General features: G+C 38.2%; 1 protein-coding gene across 13 annotated transcripts in view; it reads left to right on the top strand.

Moving 5' to 3' along the window:
- RUNDC3B (RUN domain containing 3B) overlaps positions 1-26,531 on the top strand; it is a 147,362-nt gene that overhangs the window by 78,877 nt on the left and 41,954 nt on the right. For all 13 annotated transcript variants that reach the window (XR_013357034.1, XM_077857102.1, XM_077857113.1 and 10 more), the window contains 2 exons: positions 16,828-16,996; positions 17,914-18,071. Coding sequence is in view for 12 of the 13 variants with exons in the window: in XM_077857102.1 (XP_077713228.1) it covers positions 16,828-16,996; positions 17,914-18,071 (327 nt within the window). In the remaining variant the exon portion in view is untranslated. The remainder of the gene's footprint in view (positions 1-16,827; positions 16,997-17,913; positions 18,072-26,531) is intronic.

Genomic DNA, 26,531 nt, shown 5'->3' with positions numbered 1-26,531 from the left:
AACACAGTATTATGGTACCAAGATTTCTAACTTGAGTAAGTGGATCACTTGGGAAAAGGGGTAATTCTAGTATATTAGATCTGAAAAAGGAATACAGCAAGAATTTTTGAACAGGTAAAAAATTATACTGTTTGGGATATATTGGATTTTATATTTACATTTTATGAAGATAAATAGTTCAAAAATAATACTAGTAAAAAGAATAGTGATAATACTTATTGAATACTTACTTGTATCTCAGGCATTGTTCAAAGTGCTTTCCTTCTATTAACTCATTTAATCCTCAGAAGCCAGTGACATAGGCACCACTATTCTAATTTTATACATGAGGAAACTAAAATGCAGAGAGGCTAAATAACTTGTCCATAGTTTTAGAGCTAGTTTGTGTAGAATATGCCACAGGTCTGGAATTAAAGAGCAAGATGACAGCGGGACATTAGGTGTTTGGCCATTAACATGTAAGTAGAAAGGCTATTTTTAGGGATTTAGGAAGTGACCTAAATTAAGATACAAAGATAAATGTAAAAACTAATTTTTCTTTCATACTTACATAAGAGGCTGTAGTAATTATTACAACACTTTACAGTAATGGAACCTTTTCAACTGGTCCCCTCGGAATGGATCTGATGATACATGCTCTTTCTCCAACTTGCTTAACCACTTTTTGTCTAAATTTTTATGCAACTTCCTCTTTCTTTGATTCACTAATCCAAACATGCAAAAAAAGCTTCCTTTCCTTTATATGCTGAGGGATTTCTACTATCTTATGAAAAGAACACTAAAATTAGAAGGGAAATACCAGGTGAACCTAGTCATAAACAAGTTTGCGTTACTGACCACAGAGGTGGTCTTCTTTTTAGGATTTAAACTATCCTGATTGTCATAAAGAACCAGTAGTTTAAACACATGGTGGCTTCCATGAGATATGCTTATGTTCGATACATTTTTAAAAAGCCCTATTCAGGGGCACCTGGGTGGCTCAGCGGTTAGGCATCTGCCTTCAGCTCAGGGCATGGTCACGGGGTCCTGGGATAGAGTCCCACATCGGACTCCCTGCAGGGAGTCTGCTTCTCCCTCTGTCTGTGTCTCTGCCTCTCTCTCTGTGTCTCTCATGAATAAGTAAATAAATCTTAAAAAAAAAAAAAAAAAAGCCCTATTCAGTTTCTAATTTTAGGAAACTGTAAAAGTCTGTCCCTAACAAAATTACTGCTTTTAATTTATTGGTAAGGTAATACATATTAATTATAGAAAAATTAGAAAATGAAGACAGGTAGGTAAAAGAAAGTTTAAGTCACTCATAATCTTACCTTTAAGAAGCAGCTTCTAGAAGCCTTAACATTTTGGTGAGTAGCTTTCCAGCCTTTTTATGCATAGATATATTTTTTAATTAAGATGGAATCATAATATACATGTAATACTTATTTCCCTTAATACTGTATAATGGACATTTTTGCATGTCATTAACTATCCTACTACAGCATAATTTCCCTAAATGAATAGAATTTAATTATTTATATAATGTATCTACTCAATTATTGTTAGACCTTTAGGATACATTCAGTTAGTTGTTTGCTGTCATATACATTATTGGAATTAATAACCTTGTAACTACATCTTTTTAAACAGACCATGATTATTTCTTTAAGTTAAATTTCTTGGATAAAGCATATATATTATTAAAGCTTTTGAAATAGGCTGTCAAAATGACCTCCAGAGAGGCCATGCTTATTTAGTTTCTATAGGCAATATGTGAGATTGCCTGCCTCCCACCATTGCCAATTAAGTATAAAAGTGTGGCAAAATAAATAAATAAAAGTGGCCAATTCTGTAACTGAAAGATGGTATCCTTTGGAGTTTTTTCCTTTTGTTTTAATTTGCATTTTTTTGATTACTGGTGCTGCTAATCTTTTAAAAATGTTTATTAACCATTAGTCTTTTTAAATGAAGTGTTACCTTTTGAAGCAATATATGTGAAATATGTTAATAGATAGCATCCCAAAATGTTTTATTTATTTATTTATTTATTTATTTATTTATTTATTTATGATAGTCACACAGAAGGAGAGAGAGAGAGAGGCAAAGACATAGGCAGAGGGAGAAGACATGCATCGGGAGCCTGACATGGGATTCGATCCCGGGTCTCCAGGATCATGCCCTGGGCCAAAGGCAGGCGCTAAACTGCTGTGCCACCCAGGGATTCCCCCTAAAATATATTTTATGTTTAAAACTGGTTTTTAGTTTTAGGTTGTGTGCCAGTGAGAATACTGAGCTTTTCTGAGTTACATCTTAATGTAACTTTAAACATCTTTAAACCTTTTTGTTTGAATGGATTTTAGGCCTGTAATGTCCAGTAGCTAATTATTATTGCTCTCTTAAGACGCCTTCACTTTTTTGCTTTTAAATATAATGTTGTCATAGCATTCTTATAGCTAAGTCTTTGTACTTCAACATGATTATTTCCTTAAAGAGGCACATTTCTACAAACAAAATCGCTAAAACAAAGAAGACTGTTAAGTCCCATCTGCTGTTAAATTGCCCTCCCTAGACATTCTACCCTATATATTCTGCCTTTCCCTGGCTCTTACAGAGATCATCATTTTGCTATGGAAAACCAGTCCTATGACCTGTGCACTACATCCCATCATCCCTCTTATGTTAAGGTCTTCACCCAAACTCTTGTCCTCTTCTGCTAATTTTCCTTCTTTTCTAGATCTTCCCACACATCACAGCATACAGGTGTGTTATTTTTCCTGTGTTAAAAACAAAACAGAGAAACTTTCCCCATAGTCATTTTGAGCTACTTTTCAGCCACCTCTCCTTTATTACAAAACTGTGCCTCCAGTTTATTTATTTATTGCCTCCATTCTCCCTTGTGCTATTCAAATTGAGCTTTAATACTTACCCCTGAAAGTGCTCTTGTCAAAGTTAGCAATAATGTCTCATTGCCAAATCTAGTAGTTAATTGTTTCCTCATCTGTCTCAGTGTTTGACTTTCAAGCAGTTTGATACATGTGAGTGCTTTGAAGAGATCACTTCTCCTTTTGGCTCCTCCTTACTCCTCTTCCCCGTTTCTCCTTATTTCCCCATCCTCTAAATGTTAGACTGTTGCAGAGATCATTCCCAAATCATCTTTGCTCTGTGTATTCGCTAAGTACTTTGCTCCAGTTTCATGGATCTAAATACTATATCTATGCTACTCTTTCCCAAATGTGTATTTCTGCCTGGAACACTGCCCTAAACTCTAGACTAACATATCTAGCTGCCAGCTTGCCACCTCCACTTGGATGTGTGGTAAAGCATCTCGAATGAGCATGTACAAAACTGAACTCCCAATTTCTCAGCTCCCAACTTTTCTTCCTTTTAACCTTTCCCTTTCCAAGAATGGTAGTTCTGTCATTCTGGCTGCTTATGCTCAAAACTTTGATATCATGATTGAATTTTCTCTGCCATAATCCACATAGGATCCATCAGTAAATCCTTTGGTACCATCATTATTACCTCCTTAAATTAAATTAAGGTCCATTATTTTTTCTTTTTAAAAAATAAATGCTTAATTATAAGAAGTAAAGGAATAATGAAGGTGATCATAATTCTTACTCTCTTTTTAACAATTACAAATAGTAAAGCATTATAAAGATTTGATAAAAAGGGATACTTGGATGGTTCACTGGTTGAGTGCTACCTTCAGCTCAGGTTGTGATCTGGGGTCCTAGGATCAAGTCCTGTATCAGGTTCCCCACAGGGAGACTGCTTCTCCCTCTGCCTATGTCTCTGCCTTTGTCTACGTGTCTCTCATAAATAAATAAATAAGTAAATAAGATTTTTTTATAAAAGAAAACTATTTTTCCTTTTATATCACTGATATTTCTTTCATTGCCTCAGTAAAAAATTGTAAAATATTTTGTTCTTTAAAATATATGAATATTTCTGAAACTCTTATCATTTTTCCACCAAAAATATTTGCAGAATTTCTGTCTTTTAGAATAAGAGACTTTTATCAGTATCAACTTTTCTTGTGAATAGGATAGAAATAAGTCTTAGCAAATCATATAGACCGTTCGTGACCTGGCATCAGTTTACCTTCTTAGCCATATTATTTGTCTAACATCCATTCAGCTTTTTTGGAAAGCTATAGTATTATTGGCCGTTGAAATGTTGAAAGGCAGTGTAATATTGTTTAAAAGCTTTTTATTTTATTTTATTTTTTTTAAAGCTTTTTAAAGCTTTTTAATACCAATTCCTCTACTAGGGTGACCTTGAGCAAACTACTTATCTCTTATTCTTATTATCTTCCTTTGTTGGATGAATCTATTAAATAGTAGAGTGATATGTCATGGATCTTTCATGAGGATTAAGGAGATAATGTATATGAAGTGTTTATATAGTTCCTTGGAGTCATTGTAGGTAGGTATTTATTTTCTTTCTTGTCCTTGCAAGGAACTTCCTTATTATCAGTCTTCTTTTTCTATTCTTTGAAGTTTTAAAATATTACTAATTTAATTTCATTGGTAGTCATATAATCATTCTGATTTTCTATTGATTCAGGTTTGGTAGATTATATTTTATTAGAATTTAAATTTGTCATGTTCAGAGATTTAATCTCTATCTCTTTTCATTTCTAGTTATCTTTTGCCTTATGTGTTCATAACCCTTTTTTTGCTTAATTTTTAAAATCATTCTTGCCAAAGTTTGTCAATTTTATAGGTTTTTTTTCAATTTTTTAAAAGATTTTATTTATTTGAGAGACAGAGAGAGAGAGCACGAGTGGAGGGAAGGAGCAGAAGGAGAAGCAGACTCTCCTGCTAAACAGGGACTCCGGGAATATTACCTGAGCCAAAGGCAGATGCTTAACCAACTGAGCCACCCAGACACCCCTGAAAAATAATTGATAAATATCACTGTATAAATTTAAGGACTACAGAATAAAAGTTTAATTCATATATATTGTGAAATGATTACCACAAAGGTTCAACTAACATCTGTCTTCTCATAAGGATACAATTAAAAAAAGGGAAAAAAATTATCCTTGTGATGAAAACCCTTAGGATTTATTCTCTTAAAAACCTTCCTATAGAGGGGAGGGGCAAGATGGCGGAAGAGTAGGGTCTCCAAATCACCTGTCTCCACCAAATTACCTAGAAAACCTTCAAATTATCCTGAAAATCTATCAATTCGGCCTGAGATTTAAAGAGAGACCAGCTGGAATGCTACAGTGAGAAGAGTTCACGCATCTATCAAGGTAGGAAGACGGGGGAAAAAGAAAGAAAGGAACAAAGGCCTCCAAGGGGGAGGGGCCCCCCGAAGAGCCGGGCTGAGGCCGGGGCGAGTGTCCCCAGGACAGGAGAGCCCCGTCCCGGAGAGCAGGAGCTGCACCGACCTTCCCGGGCGGAAAGGGGCTCGCGGGGAGGTGGAGCAGGACCCAGGAGGGCGAGGATGCCCTCGGGCTCCCGGGGACAGTAACAGAGCAACTGCGCACCCAGGAGAGTGCACCGAGCTCCTTAAGGGCTGCAGCGCGCACGGCGGGACCCGGAGCAGCTCAGAGGGGCTCGGGCGGCGGCTCCGCGGAGGGGGCTGCACGGCCCCGGGAGCAGCTCAGAGGGGCTCGGGCAGAGGAAGAGGCTCCGTGCGGAGGGGGCTGCGCGGTTCCAGGAGCAGCTCGGAGGGGCTTGGGCGGCAGCTCCGAGGGGCTTGGGCGGCAGCTCCGCGGGGCTTGGGCGGCAGCTCCGCGGAGGGGGTTGCGCGGCCCGGGAGCGCGAATCCAACAGCGCAGGCCCCGGAGCACAGGGCGCCGGGACACAGCCCAGGATCCGGCCTCCCCCCCGGGACAGGCAGAGGCCGGGAGGGCCCAGGACAGCAAGGACGCTCCTGCCCCAGCTGAGCAGATCAGCGGCCGCGCCCCAGAGCCTCCAGGCCCTGCAGACAGAGTTCCTGCCGGAGCTGAATCCAGGTTTCCGGAGCTGGCCCCGCCACTGGGGCTGTTCCTCCTGCGGCCTCACGGGGTAAACAACCCCCACTGAGCCCTGCACCAGGCAGGGGCAGAGCAGCTCCCCCAACTGCTAACACCTGAAAATCAGCGCAACAGGCCCCTCCCCCAGAAGACCAGCTAGACTGACAACTTCCAGGAGAAGCCAAGGGACTTAAAGTACACAGAATCAGAAGATACTGCCCCGTGGTTCCTTTTTTTTTTTTTTTTTTTTTTGCTTTTTGATTTGTTTCCTTCCCCCACCCCTTTTTTTCTCCTTTCTTTTTCTTTCTCTTTTTCTTCTTTTTTTTTGTTTTTTTTTCTTTCTTCCCTTTTTTTTCTCTTTCTCTTTTCTTTCCTTCTTTCTCTCCTCTCTTTTTCTCTTTTTCCGAATACAACTTGCTTTTGGCCACTCTGCACTGAGCAAAATGACTAGAAGGAAAACCTCACCTCAAAAGAAAGAATCAGAAACAGTCCTCTCTCCCACAGAGTTACAAAATCTGGATTACAATTCAATGTCAGAAAGCCAATTCAGAAGCACTATTATACAGCTACTGGTGGCTCTAGAAAAAAGCATAAAGGACTCAAGAGACTTCATGACTGCAGAATTTAGAGCTAATCAGGCAGAAATTAAAAATCAATTGAATGAGATGCAATCCAAAATAGAAGTCCTAACGAGGAGGGTTAACGAGGTGGAAGAACGAGTGAGTGACCTAGAAGACAAGTTGATGGCAAAGAGGGAAACTGAGGAAAAAGACAAACAATTAAAAGACCATGAAGATAGATGAAGGGAAATAAACGACAGCCTGAGAAAGAAAAACCTACGTTTAATTGGGGTTCCCGAGGACGCCGAAAGGGACAGAGGGCCAGAATATGTATTTGAACAAATTCTAGCTGAAAACTTTCCTAATCTGGGAAGGGAAACAGGCATTCAGATCCAGGAAATAGAGAGATCCCCCCCCTAAAATCAATAAAAACCGTTCAACACCTCGACATTTAATAGTGAAGCTTGCAAATTCCAAAGATAAAGAGAAGATCCTTAAAGCAGCAAGAGACAAGAAATCCCTGACTTTTATGGGGAGGAGTATTAGGGTAACAGCAGACCTCTCCACAGAGACCTGGCAGGCCAGAAAGGGCTGGCAGGATATATTCAGGGTCCTAAATGAGAAGAACATGCAACCAAGAATACTTTATCCAGCAAGGCTCTCATTCAAAATGGAAGGAGAGATAAAGAGCTTCCAAGACAGGCAGCAACTAAAAGAATATGTGACCTCCAAACCAGCTCTGCAAGAAATTTTAAGGGGGACTCTTAAAATTCCCCTTTAAGAAGAAGTTCAGTGGAACAGTCCACAAAAACAAGGACTGAATAGATATCATGATGACACTAAACTCATATCTCTCAATAGTAACTCTGAATGTGAACGGGCTTAATGACCCCATCAAAAGGCGCAGGGTTTCAGACTGGATAAAAAAGCAGGACCCATCTATTTGCTGTCTACAAGAGACTCATTTTAGACAGAAGGACACCTACAGCCTGAAAATAAAAGGTTGGAGAACCATTTACCATTCGAATGGTCCTCAAAAGAAAGCAGGGATAGCCATCCTTATATCAGATAAACTAAAATTTACCCCGAAGACTGTAGTGAGAGATGAAGAGGGACACTATCTCATACTTAAAGGATCTATTCAACAAGAGGACTTAACAATCCTCAATATATATGCTCCGAATGTGGGAGCTGCCAAATATATAAATCAATTATTAACCAAAGTGAAGAAATACTTAGATAATAATACACTTATACTTGGTGACTTCAATCTAGCTCTTTCTATACTCGATAGGTCTTCTAAGCACAACATCTCCAAAGAAACGAGAGCTTTAAATGATACACTGGACCAGATGGATTTCACAGATATCTACAGAACTTTACATCCAAACTCAACTGAATACACATTCTTCTCAAGCGCACATGGAACTTTCTCCAGAATAGACCACATATTGGGTCACAAATCGGGTCTGAACCGATACCAAAAGATTGGGATTGTCCCCTGCATATTCTCAGACCATAATGCCTTGAAATTAGAACTAAATCACAACAAGAAGTTTGGAAGGACCTCAAACACGTGGAGGTTAAGGACCATCCTGCTAAAAGATAATAGGGTCAACCAGGAAATTAAGGAAGAATTAAAAAGATTCATGGAAACTAATGAGAATGAAGATACAACCGTTCAAAATCTTTGGGATGCAGCAAAAGCAGTCCTAAGGGGGAAATACATCGCAATACAAGCATCCATTCAAAAACTGGAAAGAACTCAAATACAAAAGCTAACCTTACACATAAAGGAGCTAGAGAAAAAACAACAAATAGATCCTACACCCAAGAGAAGAAGGGAGTTAATAAAGATTCGAGCAGAACTCAACGAAATCGAGACCAGAAGAACTGTGGAACAGATCAACAAAACCAGGAGTTGGTTCTTTGAAAGAATTAATAAGATAGATAAACCATTAGCCAGCCTTATTAAAAAGAAGAGAGAGAAGACTCAAATTAATAAAATCATAAATGAGAAAGGAGAGATCACTACCAACACCAAGGAAATACAAACGATTTTAAAAACATATTATGAACAGCTATACGCCAATAAATTAGGCAATCTAGAAGAAATGGACGCATTCCTGGAAAGCCACAAACTGCCAAAACTGGAACAGGAAGAAATAGAAAACCTGAACAGGCCAATAACCAGGGAGGAAATTGAAGCAGTCATCAAAAACCTCCCAAGACACAAGAGTCCAGGGCCAGATGGCTTCCCAGGGGAATTTTATCAAACGTTTAAAGAAGAAACCATACCTATTCTCCTAAAGTTGTTTGGAAAGATAGAAAGAGATGGAGTACTTCCAAATTCGTACTATGAAGCCAGCATCACCTTAATTCCAAAGCCAGACAAAGACCCCACCAAAAAGGAGAATTACAGACCAATATCCCTGATGAACATGGATGCAAAAATTCTCAACAAGATACTGGCCAATAGGATCCAGCTGTACATTAAGAAAATTATTCACCATGACCAAGTAGGATTTATCCCTGGGACACAAGGCTGGTTCAACACCCGTAAAACAATCAATGTGATTCATCATATCAGCAAGAGAAAAACCAAGAACCATATGATCCTCTCATTAGATGCAGAGAAAGCATTTGACAAAATACAGCATCCATTCCTGATCAAAACTCTTCAGAGTGTAGGGATAGAGGGAACATTCCTCGACATCTTAAAAGCCATCTATGAAAAGCCCACAGCAAATATCATTCTCAATGGGGAAGCACTGGGAGCCTTTCCCCTAAGATCAGGAACAAGACAGGGATGTCCACTCTCACCACTGCTGTTCAACATAGTACTGGAAGTCCTAGCCTCAGCAATCAGACAACAAAAAGACATTAAAGGCATTCAAATTGGCAAAGAAGAAGTCAAACTCTGCCTCTTCGCCGATGACATTATACTCTACATAGAAAACCCAAAAGTCTCCACCCCAAGATTGCTAGAACTCATACAGCAATTCGGTAGCGTGGCAGGATACAAAATCAATGCCCAGAAGTCCGTGGCATTTCTATACACTAACAATGAGACTGAAGAAAGAGAAATTAAGGAGTCAATCCCATTTACAATTGCACCCAAAAGCATAAGATGCCTAGGAATAAACCTAACCAAAGATGTAAATGATCTATATCCTCAAAACTATAGAACACTTCTGAAAGAAATTGAGGAAGACACAAAGAGATGGAAAAATATTCCATGCTCATGGATTGGCAGAATTAATATTGTGAAAATGTCAATGTTACCCAGGGCAATATACACGTTTAATGCAATCCCTATCAAAATACCATGGACTTTCTTCAGAGAGTTAGAACAAATTATTTTAAGATTTGTGTGGAATCAGAAAAGACCCCTAATAGCCAGGGGAATTTTAAAAAAGAAAACCATATCTGGGGGCATCACAATGCCAGATTTCAGGTTTTACTACAAAGCTGTGGTCATCAAGACAGTGTGGTACTGGCACAAAAACAGACACATAGATCAATGGAACAGAGTAGAGAATCCAGAAGTGGACCCTGAACTTTATGGTAAACTAATATTCGATAAAGGAGGAAAGACTATCCACTGGAAGAAAGATAGTCTGTCTCTTCAATCAATGGTGCTGGGAAAATTGGACATCCACATGCAGAAGAATGAAACTAGACCACTCTCTTTCACCATACACAAAGATAAACTCAAAATGGATGAAAGATCTAAATGTGAGACAAGATTCCATCAAAATCCTAGAGAAGAACACAGGCAACACCCTTTTTGACCTCGGCCATAGTAACTTCTTGCAAGATACATCCACGAAGGCAAAAGAAACAAAAGCAAAAATGAACTATTGGGACTTCATCAAGATAAGAAGCTTTTGCACAGCAAAGGATACAGTCAACAAAACTCAAAGACAACCTACAGAATGGGAGAATTTATTTGCAAATGACATATCAGATAAAGGGCTAGTTTCCAAGATCTATAAAGAACTTATTAAACTCAACACCAAAGAAACAAACAATCCAATCATGAAATGGGCAAGAGACATGAAGAGAAATCTCACAGAGGAAGACATAGACATGGCCAACATGCATATGAGAAAATGCTCTGCATCACTTGCCATCAGGGAAATACAAATCAAAACCACAATGAGATACCACCTCACACCAGTGAGAATGGGGAAAATGAACAAGGCAGGAAACAACAAATGTTGGAGAGGATGCGGAGAAAAGGGAACCCTCATACACTGTTGGTGGGAATGTGAACTGGTGCAGCCACTCTGGAAAACTGTGTGGAGGTTCCTCAAACAGTTAAAAATATACCTGCCCTATGACCCAGCAATTGCACTGTTGGGGATTTACCCCAAAGATACAGATGCAATGAAACACCGGGACACCTGCACCCCGATGTTTCTAGCAGCAATGTCCACAACAGCCGAACTGTGGAAGGAGCCTCGGTGTCCAACGAAAGATGAATGGATAAAGAAGATGTGGTTTATGTATACAATGGAATATTACTCAGCTATTAGAAATGACAAATACCCACCATTTGCTTCAACGTGGATGGAACTGGAGGGTATTATGCTGAGTGAAGTAAGTCAGTCGGAGAAGGACAAACATTATATGTTCTCATTCATTTGGGGAATATAAATAATAGTGAAAGGGAATATAAGGGAAGGGAGAAGAAATGTGTGGGAAATATCAGAAAGGGAGACAGAACGTAAAGACTGCTAACTCTGGGAAACGAACTAGGGGTGGTAGAAGGGGAGGAGGGCGGGGGGTGGGAGTGAATGGGTGAGGGCACTGGGGGTTATTCTGTATGTTAGTAAATTGAACACCAATAAAAAATAAATTAAAAAAAAATAAAAAAAATAAAAGGTGTGACAAAGCCAAAAAAAAACAAAAAACAAAAAAAAAAACCTTCCTATACTCATACAGCAGTGTTAGCTCCAGTCATCATGTTGTATATTACATCCCTAGTACTTATTTATCTTATGACTGGAAGTTTGAACCTTTTGACCACCTTATTCTAATTCCCCTTCCCTTTCTCCAATTCCTCCTCTCTCTTCCCTCTGCCTCTAGTAACCCCAAGCCTGATCTCTTTTTCTACTAGTTTGTGTGTGGGGTGTGTATGTGTGTGTGCATGTGTTTGTGTTTAGATTCTACTATATGAATGGAATCATATGGTATTTCTCTTTCTCTGCTTTATTCACTTAGCATAATACCTTCAAGGTCTATCCCTGTTGTTGCAAATGACAGAATTTTTCATATTCTGTTGTATGCATGTACCACATCTCCTCTATCCATTCATCTACTAATGGACCCTTAGGTTGTTTCCATGTCTCAGTTATGGTACATGATGCTGCTGTGAATGTAGGGTGTAGATATCTTTTCAAGTTAGTGTTTTGTTTTCTTTGGATATATTCCCAGAATTGGAATTTCTGGACAATATAGTAGTTCTATTTTTAGTTTTTGGAGGAAACTCCATTCTGTTTTCCATAGTAGCTGTATCAAATTTACAGTCCCACCAACTGTGCACAAGGGCTCCCTTTTCTCCACATCGACACTAGCATTTGTAGGTCTGCATTTATGCCAGTGCCATTCTGTTTTGATTACTGTTGATTTGTAATGTATTTTGAAATCAGTAAGTGCAACGTCACCAGCTCTATTCCTTCTCAGGATTACTTTGGCTGTTTGGTGTATGCTGTTCTATGCAGATTTTAAGATCGTTCTAGTTCTCTGAAAAATGCCATTGAATTTTGATAGGTATTGCATTGAATTGTAGGTCGCTTTAGGTAGCATGATCATTTTAACAAATTTAATTTTTCTAATTCATGAGCAGAGAATGTCTTGAAGCTCATTTGTGCCTTAGTTTCTTTCATCGGTGTCTTACAGTTTTCAGTGTACAGGGCTTTCACTTTCTTACATCTATTCTAAGGTATTTTATTCTTTTTGATGTAATTATAAATAGGATTGTTTTCTTAATTTTTTTGATAGTTTGTCATTAGTGTGTAGAAACACAGCTTGTTTTGTATATTGATTTTATATTCTGCATCTTGACTAAGCTTGTTTATTCTAACAGTTTATTGGTGGTGTCTTTAAGGATTTCTATATGTAATATCTTGTCATCTTCAAACTGTCAGTTTTACTTCTTCCTTTCCAATTAAAATGTCTATTTATTTTTCTTGACTAATTGCTCTGGTTAGGATTCCTAATTCTAGATTGAATAATGGTAGTGACATTGTCTTCTGATCTTAGAGGTAAGGTTTCCAGCTTTTTACCATTGAGTATTTTAGCTGTGGGTTGGTCAGATATGGCCTTTATTATGTTGAGATATATCTGTTATACCCAGTTTATGGAGAATTTTTATGATTTTTTTTTCTTAGTACTTAAATTTACTTCTTTTCTTATAAGTATTTAAGGCTACAAATATCCCTTCAAGTACTACTTTACTTTGGCTTTATAAACTTATAGAAGTTTGATAAATTGTTTTTTATTCTAGTTGTTTTAAGTAAAATTTCCATTATAATTTTTTGACCAAAGAATATTTGAAATGTAATTCTTAATTTTCACATATTTTCAGGGCTTTTTTACAGTTGTGATTGGCTATATAATGATAGTTTCTTGAAATTTGTAGGGCTATATAATAATAGTTTCTTGAATTTGGCCTAGAATTGGTCAGTATTCTAATGATTGGGTAGTATATTCATTAGACTGTGCTTGTTATGACTGTTCTGCTACTCTGTATCCTTTATTATTACTTATGCTTCATCTCTTTAATTGAGTTGATTACTTCTTTCATTGTCATATCTGATTTTTCAGTTTTTTTTAGGTGGTAGTTTACATTATTGCTTTTTGGTTTTTGAATCTAACTTAAAAAAGATACATCTAAGTTTTGAATTCTTAGATATTCCTGAAATAATGAATTTTTTGTCAATATGTAGTAGCTATAAATATGTAGTAATTTTTTGTCTCTTAAAGTCCATTTTGTCTATTATAGAGTCCTACCAATTTTCTTTAGGTTAGCATTTTATATTATATTTTAATCTTTTTTAACCATATTTAATCTAACCTGACATGCCTTCTGTTGTATATCAGTTCAGAGACATTAATATATGAGAAAATGGTTTGGCAGCAGGTAAGATGTCATCAACTGTAAGTTGTATCCTGATTTCAGATATGTTAATATATGAAAAAATGTACAGCAGGAATTTATGAAATAGAATGCTTTTCAACGTGTCCTTTTTTTAGGTATATCTTTTAAAAATAGTACTTAACTGGAATTTTGTATTTCCAGTGTAGTTAACATACCATTTTATGTTACTTTCAAGTGTACAATACAGTGATTCAGCGGCTCCGTATATTAGTCAATGCTCATCAATATATACTTAACTGGAATTTAAAAATCTAGTCTAAAAGACTTTGTCTTCTTTTTTTTAATTTAAATTCAATTTAGTTAACATATAGCATATTATTAGTTTCAAGGGTAGAATTTAGTGATTCATCAGTTGCATGTAACACTCAGTCCTCATTAAACTGAAGTGAGGGCATCTGGGTGGCTCAGTGGTCATGACCACGGGGTCCTGGGATCAAGTCCCACAACGGGCACCCCAAAAGGAGCATGCTTCCCTCTCTGCCTATGTCTCTGCCTCTCTGTGTGTGTCTCTCATGAATAAATAAGTAAAATCTTAAAAAAAAAAAACTGAGGTGATTAGGACATTTACTGATACATTTGGATTGATGTCTACAGTTGTACTCTTTGCCTTCTTTTTTTTTAAGATTTATTTATTTATTGGAGCGAGAGAGAGCAGGAGTGGGGACAGAGGAATAGGGAGAGAGAGCATCTCAAACAGACTCCCTGCTGAGCTTGGAACCCAATGCAGGGCTTGATCCCATGACCCTGAGATCATGACCTGAGCCTGCATCAGGAGTCAGATGCTTAATTGACCAAGCCACTAGATGCCTCTGTCTCTTTGCTTTCTATTCTACATTTTTGGCATTTCTTTTTCTACCCTTTCTCTATTTCTCCTTTTCTCTTTCTTTTCTTTCTGTATTGATTTTTTCCTCTCCTCCCATTTTATTTCTCTACTAGTGTATGAGTTACATACTATACTTCTCTTCTTGTTTTGATACTCCATTGATTTTAATATGCATTTTTAAAAGTTAAAGTTAGTATCTTTACTACCTATTCATATAAATGAGGACTTTGTATAATTTTAACTCTAGTCATATCATTCTTGACATATGCTAATGTTATCCAGAATTGTAGGTCTCTCATTGATGTATTTAAAATTCCACAAAGGAGGCATCATTGTTAGTGTTTCATGCTCTCAATATATATTAAGGTTTACTTATAAGCTTCAAATTTTCTTTGCTCACTGCTTCTTCTTGGATCATTTTCTTTTTCTTGGAATATGATCATTATAAGTTCTTTTAGGAGAATTTATTGGTACAGCACTCAGGTTTTATTTTTCTGAATATGTACGCTTATACTGCCCTATTTCTGGGAAGATAATTTTGCTGGATATGCTATTCTAGCATAGCAGTTATTTTTTCTAAGTATCTTGAAAATCTTTAATAAATAATTATAATTTCTTCATATGTTTTATTAATTCCCTCTTCGGTTGTATCTGATTATTAGTACATCCATTTAATTTTTAATGTCAAATATAAATTTTTTTAGAAGTTCTGTTTGTCTGTTTTTTCAGAGCTGTTTATCATGAGCCACTGCTTTATTTTTTCTAGATCACTAAAAACCATGGCTCTTGACAGGCAAGTTTCCTTTGGTGTGTGTTTGTTTATTGATTTGTTTTCTAGATCATTAACTGAGAGCATCTCCTTGGAGATAGGGTCTTTCCTTATGGAGAGGTCTCTGATTCATATTTGCAACATACTTGGTCCCTAGATTCTGGAGCCCAACAAGTGCAAACACAGATCACAGAAAATGAAATATATATCTTTCTTTGATCCTTATGATATTTTCTACCATTATATCTGTGTAAACCTATGAAATTATGATTTCTGACCTGGATTTGTTTTGAGTCATATTTTCTTGGTGTGCTTTCCATCTCTTTAATTGTTCTGTATTCATATGTATTTTGTAGGCAACTTGTTGTTGGTCCTTATTTGTCTTTTTTTAAGGTTTATTTATTTATTTTAGAGAGCAATTGCATGTGAGCAGGGAGAGGGGCAGAGAAAAGAGGGAGAGGGAGAATCTCAAGCAGACTTCACGTTGAGCACAGAGCCCAATGGGGGCTTGATCCCATGACACATGAGATCATGACCTGAGCGAAAATCATAAGTTGGACACTTACCTGATTGAGCCACCCAGGCATTCCAGTCCTTATTTGTCTTAATTAAACTTAAAAATTTGGCTTTTACTCTTGAGTTTAACCCATTTAAGATTTTTGTAACTTATTTTGTATTAGGGATTATTCTGTCATCTTATTTTTTGTTTTGAATATACTATATTTTCATATTTTGCTTCTTCATTTGCTAGAGATTTTATTTAATACTTTGAAGATTTTACAGAATATTTGTATTGTTTTTGCTTATATCAATATCATGCTTATATTTCAAAATGTATTTTTCTCTCTCTTTAAATATAACACTTCCTCTTCTAAACCAGACATCCGTTTTACTGCACTTCTTCATTTAATTTTTTCTTCTTATTTTTTTCTCTTAACCTTATTTTGTCCTCCTGTATGGATAGCATTAGGAATTTTAGATATGGATTGTAAGCAGTGCTTCCTCTCTTCTACCTCTGCTTCTTCTTTCCCCAGTGGAAAATGCTTAGAAGTGACTAGTTTTTCTGAACCTCTTATTGTCTTCTCTTTGCTAAAGCTGAGCTGACCTCAAACACTAACCTATTATATCTCACTGACATTAGGCTGGTAGTGCTGTTTGTCTGCACTGCAGTGGATACTGGACAGGCAGTGATTCTACCTGAGACAGAAAAAACTCAGAAATTTCTTTCTAAAACATCTAGGTTTTCTGGTTCACTTATCTGGAAATCTTTTCTCTCTCCTCAGAACATTCTCACAGTTCTTGTGTTAATTCCTTATGTCTGTAAGCCTCATTTGAACTTCTGTAACATCTCAAGGCTTGACTGTGTGAGAGGGAGTTGGCAGTCTATACTAGATTGTCATTTTTTTCAGGAAGCTAAAGTCTTCATAATATCATTATTATAATTGTATATGGAGTGCTAAATATTTTGGAGTTTGCTCACCAGTAGCTTAATAAATAGAGAAGTATTTCTTAATGGAGTAAAACATACTAACTTTATTTTTAAATGTTTAATCTTCCCAGTTCTGACAGTATCAGCAGTGATGAGGAAGAGCTGAGGACTTTGGGAAGCAGTGGTAGTGAAAGCAGCACTCCAGAAAATGTCGGGCCTCCTTTCATCATGGATGAGAATAGTTGGTTCAACAAGTGTAAGAGAGTTAAACAAAAGTATCAGCTAACCCTGGAACAGAAGGTATTTATCAGTTGCCAAAATTCATTTCATTTGATTCTTGTTACTGTCTTTGGACTGTCACTGCCAAAAGATCTCTTAGCTGAATGTAAGTGCTGACCCACTGCTTGTTTCCTTTCTGTTCTTGAATTGTCCTTGTCTTGATGAAAAATCAGGGAAGGTCTTAAAAGAGGCTTTTGTTTGTTCATCTTCTTCTAATTTTATGTTTTAATATAAAAATTAGCCATTTAGGGGCACCTGGTTGGCTCAGTGAAGCATCTGACTCTTGATTTCAGCTTGAGTGCATGATCTCATGGTTGTGGAATTGAGCTCCACGTTGGGCTCCATGTTGAGCATGAGCCTGCTTAAGATTCTCTCTCTCCCTGTCTCTCTCTGTCCCTCTCACCCTCTAAAAACTTTTCAATTAAATTAAAAATAAGTCATTTGTTCTTCTGTATGTGGTTTCAGTTATATGTTTGGGATTTTAGCATTTATTAGGAGGATAAAGATAAAGCAGTCAAATATGAAACAAAAGAATTCTATATTAATATCATTCAACATAGACCTTAAAGCAAAAGCATTATTAAGACTAAAGAAATACATTGCCTTTGAAAAAAAAAAGAAGAAACTGTTCACCAGGAATCTATAACATGGTAGAGATGAGTAAAATGGGTAAAGGGGTTCAAAAGGTGCAAACTTCCAGTTTACCCACCTCCAGTAAACATATCTTACTGAACATCAGGGAATGGCTTTAAGGATAGGAAATACACATTAAATTTTTATATTCATTTAAAATGATCTTTTTACTACTTCATCAGCAATACTTTGAGATTATTTCATTATGATATGGAAAGAATAGCATTTAACCTACTCAGTATTTATCTTCAAAATATACATTAGAATTTTGCAGTTGCTTTATCTTGTTGATACTGTATTTTCAGGGTTATCTTGAAGAACTCTTACGACTTCGAGAGAACCAGCTGTCTGAATCTGTCTCCCAGAATAAGATACTACTTCAGAGGATCGAAGATTCTGATCTGGCCCATAAATTGGAAAAGGAACAATTAGAATATATAATTGTGGAGCTTCAAGATCAGCTGTAAGTAAGATCCTTTTAGGAAAATCTTGGCAGTATGTAGACATAAGAAAATGTCATGTTTTGACATAGGATTCAAATTCCAAGAAGTCTGGTTTCTTGCTATTAAGTTCTTTTTCCCTTATTCTTTTTTAAAAGTTTACTTTTCCTTTTCTCATTATAAAAGTAATCCATATTCTCATTACAGATATTTTACAAAATATAGAAAGAAAATAAAAATTATCTTCAGTTGTGTACTACCCAGAGTTAACTTCTATAACTTGATGTATATTCTTTCAAATGCATATACATAATTTAAAAAGTATTTAGTTAGTTATTGACTGAATGATTGATTGATTGATTGATTCAAAAGATGTTATATAAGACCAGTATCATTCAAAGTACAATGATGATGAAATGTTTGTTACCATGTGTGCCAGAATATCACTTAGCACCATCCAGTATAGCTTTTTTCCATAGCAGATTTGGGTTTTGTTTGTTTGTTTTTGTTTTTGTTTTGTTTTTTACTGAAGAAAGGTATGTATTATCTACGCTCTGGTATAAGCTCCATAATTTGTCACTATTTAAAGCCCTTGTATAAATCATACCATTTTGTGAAACTTGATTTTATCAATTAATTGTTTATGGTGAAAATTTCCCACATTAATATTTATTTAATCTTAAAGGATAATTTTAAAAGTTTTTGTTTTGAAATAATTTCAGAATTTTAGAGAAGTTGCAAGGATAGAGCAAAGAATTTCTATAGGCTGTTTCTTAGTTTTGCCAATTCTCAACACTTCGCCACATTTGGTCATAATTCTCTCCCTCCTGCATACATCACAACTCTCTACCCCATAATACTTCATTTGTGTCTTTCCTCAGGACAAATATAATCTCTTATATAATCACATCTATCAGTGTAAGAAATTTAAATCAGGGTAATACTTTCATCTTATCCATACTCATTTCAATTTCATTAATTGCCCAGTAATGTCTCCTATTACAGCTTTTGTTTTTCTGGTACAGGATCCAGTCCAGAATCATGTTTTGCATTTGGTGGTTTGTTTCTTTACTTACCTTTAACTTAGAACAGTTTCTCACTCTTTGTCTTGTATGAGATTGGTATTTCCAAAGAATGCAAGCTGGTAATTTTATAGAATGTCCCTCAGTTCGAATTGGTTTGCTTTTCCTTGTGATTAGAATGAGTTTATCCATTTGTGTTTGGAATATAAGTGGTGTGTGCATAAGTGTTGTGGATATCATATCCAGAGGTCTGTGGAGTCTGTTGGCCTTTTATTACAGAGATTTAATTTTAATCATTTGGTTAAGGTATTTTTTTTTCTCTGTATAGTTATTGTGGTTCCTTTTGTGATTAACAAGTAATTTCCAAGGAGATCCTTTGAGACCTAGTAAACATGAAAGATGACTTCTTTAAGTAAAAAAATCTTTTATTAATAAACATAAAACTTCAATATTTTCTAGGAATTTGTATCTTGATGAAAAGAATTATGTACACATACTATTTCTTATTTTTTCCTAATATTTCACTGAGAGTGTCCTATGGAGTATCACTCATTGAGTAGATTAATACCTTCCAAAACTCTGGTTCTGTAAGCAGGGAGAAAAATATCAAGAGCCAAACAATAGAGATTTCTAGTTACTTATCTATTATTAAAAGAGTAAGAAGATAATTAAATTTTTCTTTTGCTGTTGATACTGGTAGTTTGTTTCAGTGTTTTTAACTTAAAAAAATTGTAAAATCAGTTTTTATTTTATCAAAGAGATATTTTCATTTGAAAGCTAAAATGTATCACATTTATTATACTTCTAATAATTTAAAGGAAAAGACTCCCAACTTTTTAGTTTTAGAATCTGAGTTACAGTTTTAGAATACTTTTATGATAGAAGAGTGTCATTGATAGAGTTTTCTTAGTGCTGCTAAGGAGATTTTAACTAAATATTACCAGAGCAAAAAATAAATACTGAAGGCCACCCATCAGAATTAGCCTATTTTCTTGAGTTTAGGGTCAAAGATTTACTTTCATATAACATGGCTACACTCTTAGCCAGGTTAGTTGGTGTCTTACAAGATGCCTTTGTAAAAAAAAAACAAAAAACAAAAACACAAGGATACTGAAGAAGAGTAAGATATATTCCTTTGAGAATCTTCACAGTTCTCACTACATTAACTGGATCATCTGTAAGGTACAGAATACTCTGGGCACTTTTGTGACTATAAGGAAAGTGAACATTTTTTTCCTTCTTTCCTTGCTGAGGTTTTTTTTTATCAGCAGTTAGAAAGGCCTGCAAGAAGTGCTGGACACTGGAATTCTCTTTGTTAATCCTGAGATTGTAGTAGGGGCCCTGAGAAGATTAAAATTTATTAGGCATAGAAGGAGGAGGGGCAACATGGCGGAAGAGTAGGGTCCCCAAGTCACCTGTCCCCACCAGATTGCCTAGATAACCTTCAAATTATCCTGAAAATCTACGAATTCGGCCTGAGATTTAAAGAGAGACCAGCTGGAATGCTACAGTGAGAAGAGTTCGCGCTTCTATCAGGTAGGAAGACGGGGAAAAATAAAGAAACAAAAGGCCTCCAAGGGGGAGGGGCCCCGCGAGGAGCTGGGCAGAGGCCGGGGCGAGTGTCCCCAGGACAGGAGAGCCCCGTCCCGGAGACGCAGGAGCTGCACCGACCTTCCCGGGCGGAAAGGGGCTCGCGGGGAGGTGGAGCAGGACCCAGGAGGGCGGGGATGCCCTCGGGCTCCCGGGGACACTAACAGACACCTGCGCCCCGGGGGAGTGCGCCGAGCTCCCTAAGGGCTGCAGCGCGCACGGCGGGACCCGGAGCAGCTCGGGGGGCTTGGGCGGCGGCTCCGCGGAGGGGGCTGCGCGGCCCCGGGAGCAGCTCGGAGGGGCTCGGGCAGAGGAAGAGGCTCCGTGCGGAGGGGGCTGCGCGGTTCCAGGAGCAGCTCGGGGGGCTCGGGCTGCGGCTCCGCGGAGGGGGCTGCGTGGCCCGGGAGCGCGAATCCAACAGCGCAGGCGCCGGGCACAGGGCGCCGGGACACAGCCCAGGATCTGGCCTCCCCCGGGACAGGCAGAGGCCGGGAGGGCCCAGGACCCCAAGGACGCTCCTGCCCCAGCTGATCAGATCCGCGGCCCCGCCCCGGAGCCTCCAGGCCCTGCAGACGGAGTAGTTCCTGCGGGAGCTGAATCCAGGTGTCCAGAGCTGCAGCAACCACTGGGGTTGTTCCTCTTACGGCCTCACGGGGTAAATAACCCCCACTGAGCCCTGCACCAGGCAGGGGGGCAGAGCAGCTCATCCAAGTGCTAACACCTGAGAATCAGCACAACAGGCCCCTCCCCCAGAAGACCAGCTAGAGGGACAAGTTCCAGGGGAAGTCAAGAGACTTAAAGTATACAGAATCAGAAGATACACCCCGTGTTTTCTTTTTCTTTTTTTTTCTTTTTGATTTCTGATTGCTTCCCCCACCCTTTTTTTTCCACCTTTTTCTTTTTCTTTCTCTTTTTCTTCTTTTTTCCTTTTTTTCTTCCTTTTTTCTTTTTTCTTTTTCTCTTTTCTTTCCTTCTCTCTCTCTCTTTTTCTCCTTTTCCCAATACAACTTGTTTTTGGACACTCTGCACTGAGCAAAATGACTAGAAGGAAAACCTCACCTCCAAAGAAAGAATCAGAAACAGGCCTCTCTCCCACAGAGTTACAAAATCTGGATTACAATTCAATGTCAGAAAGCCAATTCAGAAGCACTATTATACAGCTACTGGTGGCTCTAGAAAAAAGCATAAAGGACTCAAGAGACTTCATGACTGCACAATTTAGATCCAATCAGGCAGAAATTAAAAATCAGTTGAATGATATGCAATCCAAAATAGAAGTCCTAACGAGGAGGGTTAACGAGGTGGAAGAACGAGTGAGTGACATAGAAGACAAGTTGACAGCAAAGAGGGAAACTGAGGAAAAAAGAGACAGACAATTAAAAGACCATGAAGACAGATTAAGGGAAATAAACGACGGCCTGAGAAAGAAAAACCTACGTTTAATTGGGGTTCCTGAGGGCGCCGAAAGAGACAGAGGGCCAGAATATGTATTTGAACAAATCCTAGCTGAAAACTTTCCTAATCTGGGAAGGGAAACAGGCATTCAGATCCAGGAAATAGAGAGATTCCCCTCTAAAATCAGTAAAAACCGTTCAACACCTCGACATTTAATAGTGAAGCTTGCAAATTCCAAAGATAAAGAGAAGATCCTTAAAGCAGCAAGAGACAAAAGCCCTGACTTTTATGGGGAGGAATATTAGGGTAACAGCAGACCTCTCCACAGAGACCTGGCAGGCCAGAAAGGGCTGGCAGGATATACTCAGGGTCCTAAATGAGAAGAACATGCAACCAAGAATACTTTATCCAGCAAGGCTCTCATTCAAAATGGAAGGAGAGATAAAGAGCTTCCAAGACAGGCAGCAACTGAAAGAATATGTGACCTCCAAACCAGCTCTGCAAGAAATTTTAAGGGGGACTCTTAAAATTCCCCTTTAAGAAGAAGTTCAGTGGAACAGTCCACAAAAACAAGGACTGAATAGATATCATGATGACACTAAACTCATATCTCTCAATAGTAACTCTGAATGTGAACGGGCTTAATGACCCCATCAAAAGGCGCAGGGTTTCAGACTGGATAAAAAAGCAGGACCCATCTATTTGCTGTCTACAAGAGACTCATTTTAGACAGAAGGACACCTACAACCTGAAAATAAAAGGTTGGAGAACCATTTACCATTCGAATGGTCCTCAAAAGAAAGCAGGGGTAGCCATCCTTATATCAGATAAACTAAAATTTACCCCGAAGACTGTAGTGAGAGATGAAGAGGGACACTATCTCATACTTAAAGGATCTATTCAACAAGAGGACTTAACAATCCTCAATATATATGCCCTGAATGTGGGAGCTGCCAAATATTTAAACCAATTAATAACCAAAGTGAAGAAATACTTAGATAATAATACACTTATACTTGGTGACTTCAATCTAGTTCTTTCTACCCTCGATAGGTCTTCTAAGCACAACATCTCCAAAGAAACGAGAGCTTTAAATGATACACTGGACCAGATGGATTTCACAGATATCTACAGAACTTTACATCCAAACTCAACTGAATACACATTCTTCTCAAGCGCACATGGAACTTTCTCCAGAATAGACCACATACTGGGTCACAAATTGGGTCTCAACCGATACCAAAAGATTGGGATCGTCCCCTGTGTATTCTCAGACCATAATGCCTTGAAATTAGAACTAAATCACAACAAGAAGTTTGGAAGGACCTCAAACACGTGGAGGTTAAGGACCATCCTGCTAAAAGATGAAAGGGTCAACCAGGAAATTAAGGAAGAATTAAAAAGATTCATGGAAACTAATGAGAATGAAGATACAACCATTCAAAATCTTTGGGATGCAGCAAAAGCAGTCCTGAGGGGGAAATACATCGCAATACAAGCATCCATTCAAAAACTGGAAAGAACTCAAATACAGAAGCTAACCTTACACATAAAGGAGCTAGAGAAAAAACAGCAAATAGATCCTACACCCAGCATAAGAAGAGAGTTAATAAAGATTCAAGCAGAACTCTATGAAATCGAGACCAGAAGAACTGTGGAACAGATAACAAAACCAGGAGTTGGTTCTTTGAAAGAATTAATAAGATAGATAAACCATTAGCCAGCCTTATTAAAAAGAAGAGAGAGAAGACTCAAATTAATAAAATCATAAATGAGAAAGGAGAGATCACTACCAACACCAAGGAAATACAAATGATTTTAAAAACATATTATGAACAGCTATACGCCAATAAATTAGGCAATCTAGAAGAAATGGACGCATTCCTGGAAAGCCACAAACTGCCAAAACTGGAACAGGAAGAAATAGAAAACCTGAACAGGCCAGTAACCAGGGAGGAAATTGAAGCAGTCATCAAAAACCTCCCAAGACACAAGAGTCCAGGGCCAGATGGCTTCCCAGGGGAATTCTATCAAACGGTTAAAGAAGAAACCATACCTATCCTACTAAAGCTGTTTGGAAAGATAGAAAGAGATGGAGTACTTCCAAATTCGTTCTATGAGGCCAGCATCACCTTAATTCCAAAACCAGACAAAGACCCCGCCAAAAAGGAGAATTACAGACCAATATCCCTGATGAACATGGATGCAAAAATTCTCAACAAGATACTAGCCAATAGGATCCAACAGTACATTAAGAAAATTATTCACCATGACCAAGTAGGATTTATCCCCGGGACACAAGGCTGGTTCAACACTCGTGAAACAATCAATGTGATTCATCATATCAGCAAGAGAAAAACCAAGAACCATATGATCCTCTCATTAGATGCAGAGAAAGCATTTGACAAAATACAGCATCCATTCCTGATCAAAACTCTTCAGAGTGTAGGGATAGAGGGAACATTCCTCAACATCTTAAAAGCCATCTACGAAAAGCCCACAGCAAATATTCTCAGTGGGAAAGCACTGGGAGCCTTTCCCCTAAGATCAGGAACAAGACAGGGATGTCCACTCTCACCACTGCTATTCAACATAGTACTGGAAGTCCTAGCCTCAGCAATCAGACAACAAAAAGACATTAAAGGCATTCAAATTGGCAAAGAAGAAGTCAAACTCTCCCTCTTTGCTGATGACATGATACTCTACATAGAAAACCCAAAAGTCTCCACCCCAAGATTGCTAGAACTCATACAGCAAATTGGCAGTGTGGCAGGATACAAAATCAATGCCCAGAAATCAGTGGCATTTCTATACACTAACAATGAGACTGAAGAAAGAGAAATTAAGGAGTCAATCCCATTTACAATTGCACCCAAAAGCCTGAGATACCTAGGAATAAACCTAACCAAAGAGGTAAAGGATCTATACCCTCAAAACTATAGAACACTTCTGAAAGAAATTGAGGAAGACACAAAGAGATGGAAAAATATTCCATGCTCATGGATTGGCAGAATTAATATAGTGAAAATGTCAATGTTACCCAGGGCAATATACACGTTTAATGCAATCCCTATCAAAATACCATGGACTTTCTTCAGAGAGTTAGAACAAATTATTTTAAGATTTGTGTGGAATCAGAAAAGACCCCTAGGGATCCCTGGGTGGCGCAGCGGTTTAGCGCCTGCCTTTGGCCCAGGGCGCGATCCTGGAGACCCGGGATCGAATCCCACGTCGGGCTCCCGGTGCATGGAGCCTCCTTTCCCTCTGCCTGTGTCTCTGCCTCTCTCTCTCTCTCTCTCTCTCTCTGTGTGTGACTATCATAAATAAATAAAAATAAAATAAAATAAATAAATAAATAAAAAATAAAAAAAAAGAAAAGACCCCTAATAGCCAGGGGAATTTTAAAAAAGAAAACCATGTCTGGGGGCATGACAATGCCAGATTTCAGGTTTTACTACAAAGCTGTGGTCATCACGACAGTGTGGTACTGGCACAAAAACAGACACATAGATCAATGGAACAGAATAGAGAACCCAGAAGTGGACCCTGAACTTTATGGTAAACTAATATTCGATAAAGGAGGAAAGACTATCCACTGGAAGAAAGACAGTCTGTCTCTTCAATCAATGGTGCTGGGAAAATTGGACATCCACATGCAGAAGAATGAAACTAGACTACTCTCTTTCACCATACACAAAGATAAACTCAAAATGGATGAAAGATCTAAATGTGAGACAAGATTCCATCAAAATCCTAGAGAAGAACACAGGCAACACCCTTTTTGAACTCGGCCACAGTAACTTCTTGCAAGATACATCCACGAAGGCAAAAGAAACAAAAGCAAAAATGAACTATTGGGACTTCATCAAGATAAGAAGCTTTTGCACAGCAAAGGACACAGTCAACAAAACTCAAAGACAACCTACAGAATGGGAGAAGATATTTGCAAATGACGTATCAGATAAAGGGCTAGTTTCCAAGACCTATAAAGAACTTATTAAACTCAACACCAAAGAAACAAACAATCCAATCATGAAATGGGCAAAAGACATGAAGAGAAATCTCACAGAGGAAGACATAGACATGGCCAACAAGCACATGAGAAAATGCTCCGCATCACTTGCCATCAGGGAAATACAAATCAAAACCACAATGAGATACCACCTCACACCAGTGAGAATGGGGAAAATGAACAAGACCGGAAACAACAAATGTTGGAGGGGATGCGGAGAAAAGGGAACCCTCTTGCACTGTTGGTGGGAATGTGAACTGGTGCAGCCACTCTGGAAAACTGTGTGGAGGTTCCTCAAAGAGTTAAAAATAGACCTGCCCTACGACCCAGCAATTGCACTGTTGGGGATTTACCCCAAAGATACAGATGCAATGAAACGCCGGGACACCTGCACCCCGATGTTTCTAGCAGCAATGTCCACAACAGCCGAACTGTGGAAGGAGCCTTGGTGTCCATCGAAAGAT

This window comes from Canis aureus, chromosome 18 (assembly GCF_053574225.1).
Source record: "Canis aureus isolate CA01 chromosome 18, VMU_Caureus_v.1.0, whole genome shotgun sequence".
NCBI classification, from domain to species: Eukaryota; Metazoa; Chordata; class Mammalia; order Carnivora; family Canidae; genus Canis; species Canis aureus.
The sequence above is the reverse complement of the archived record's forward strand: the minus strand, read 5'-3'. Positions and strand labels throughout refer to the sequence as shown.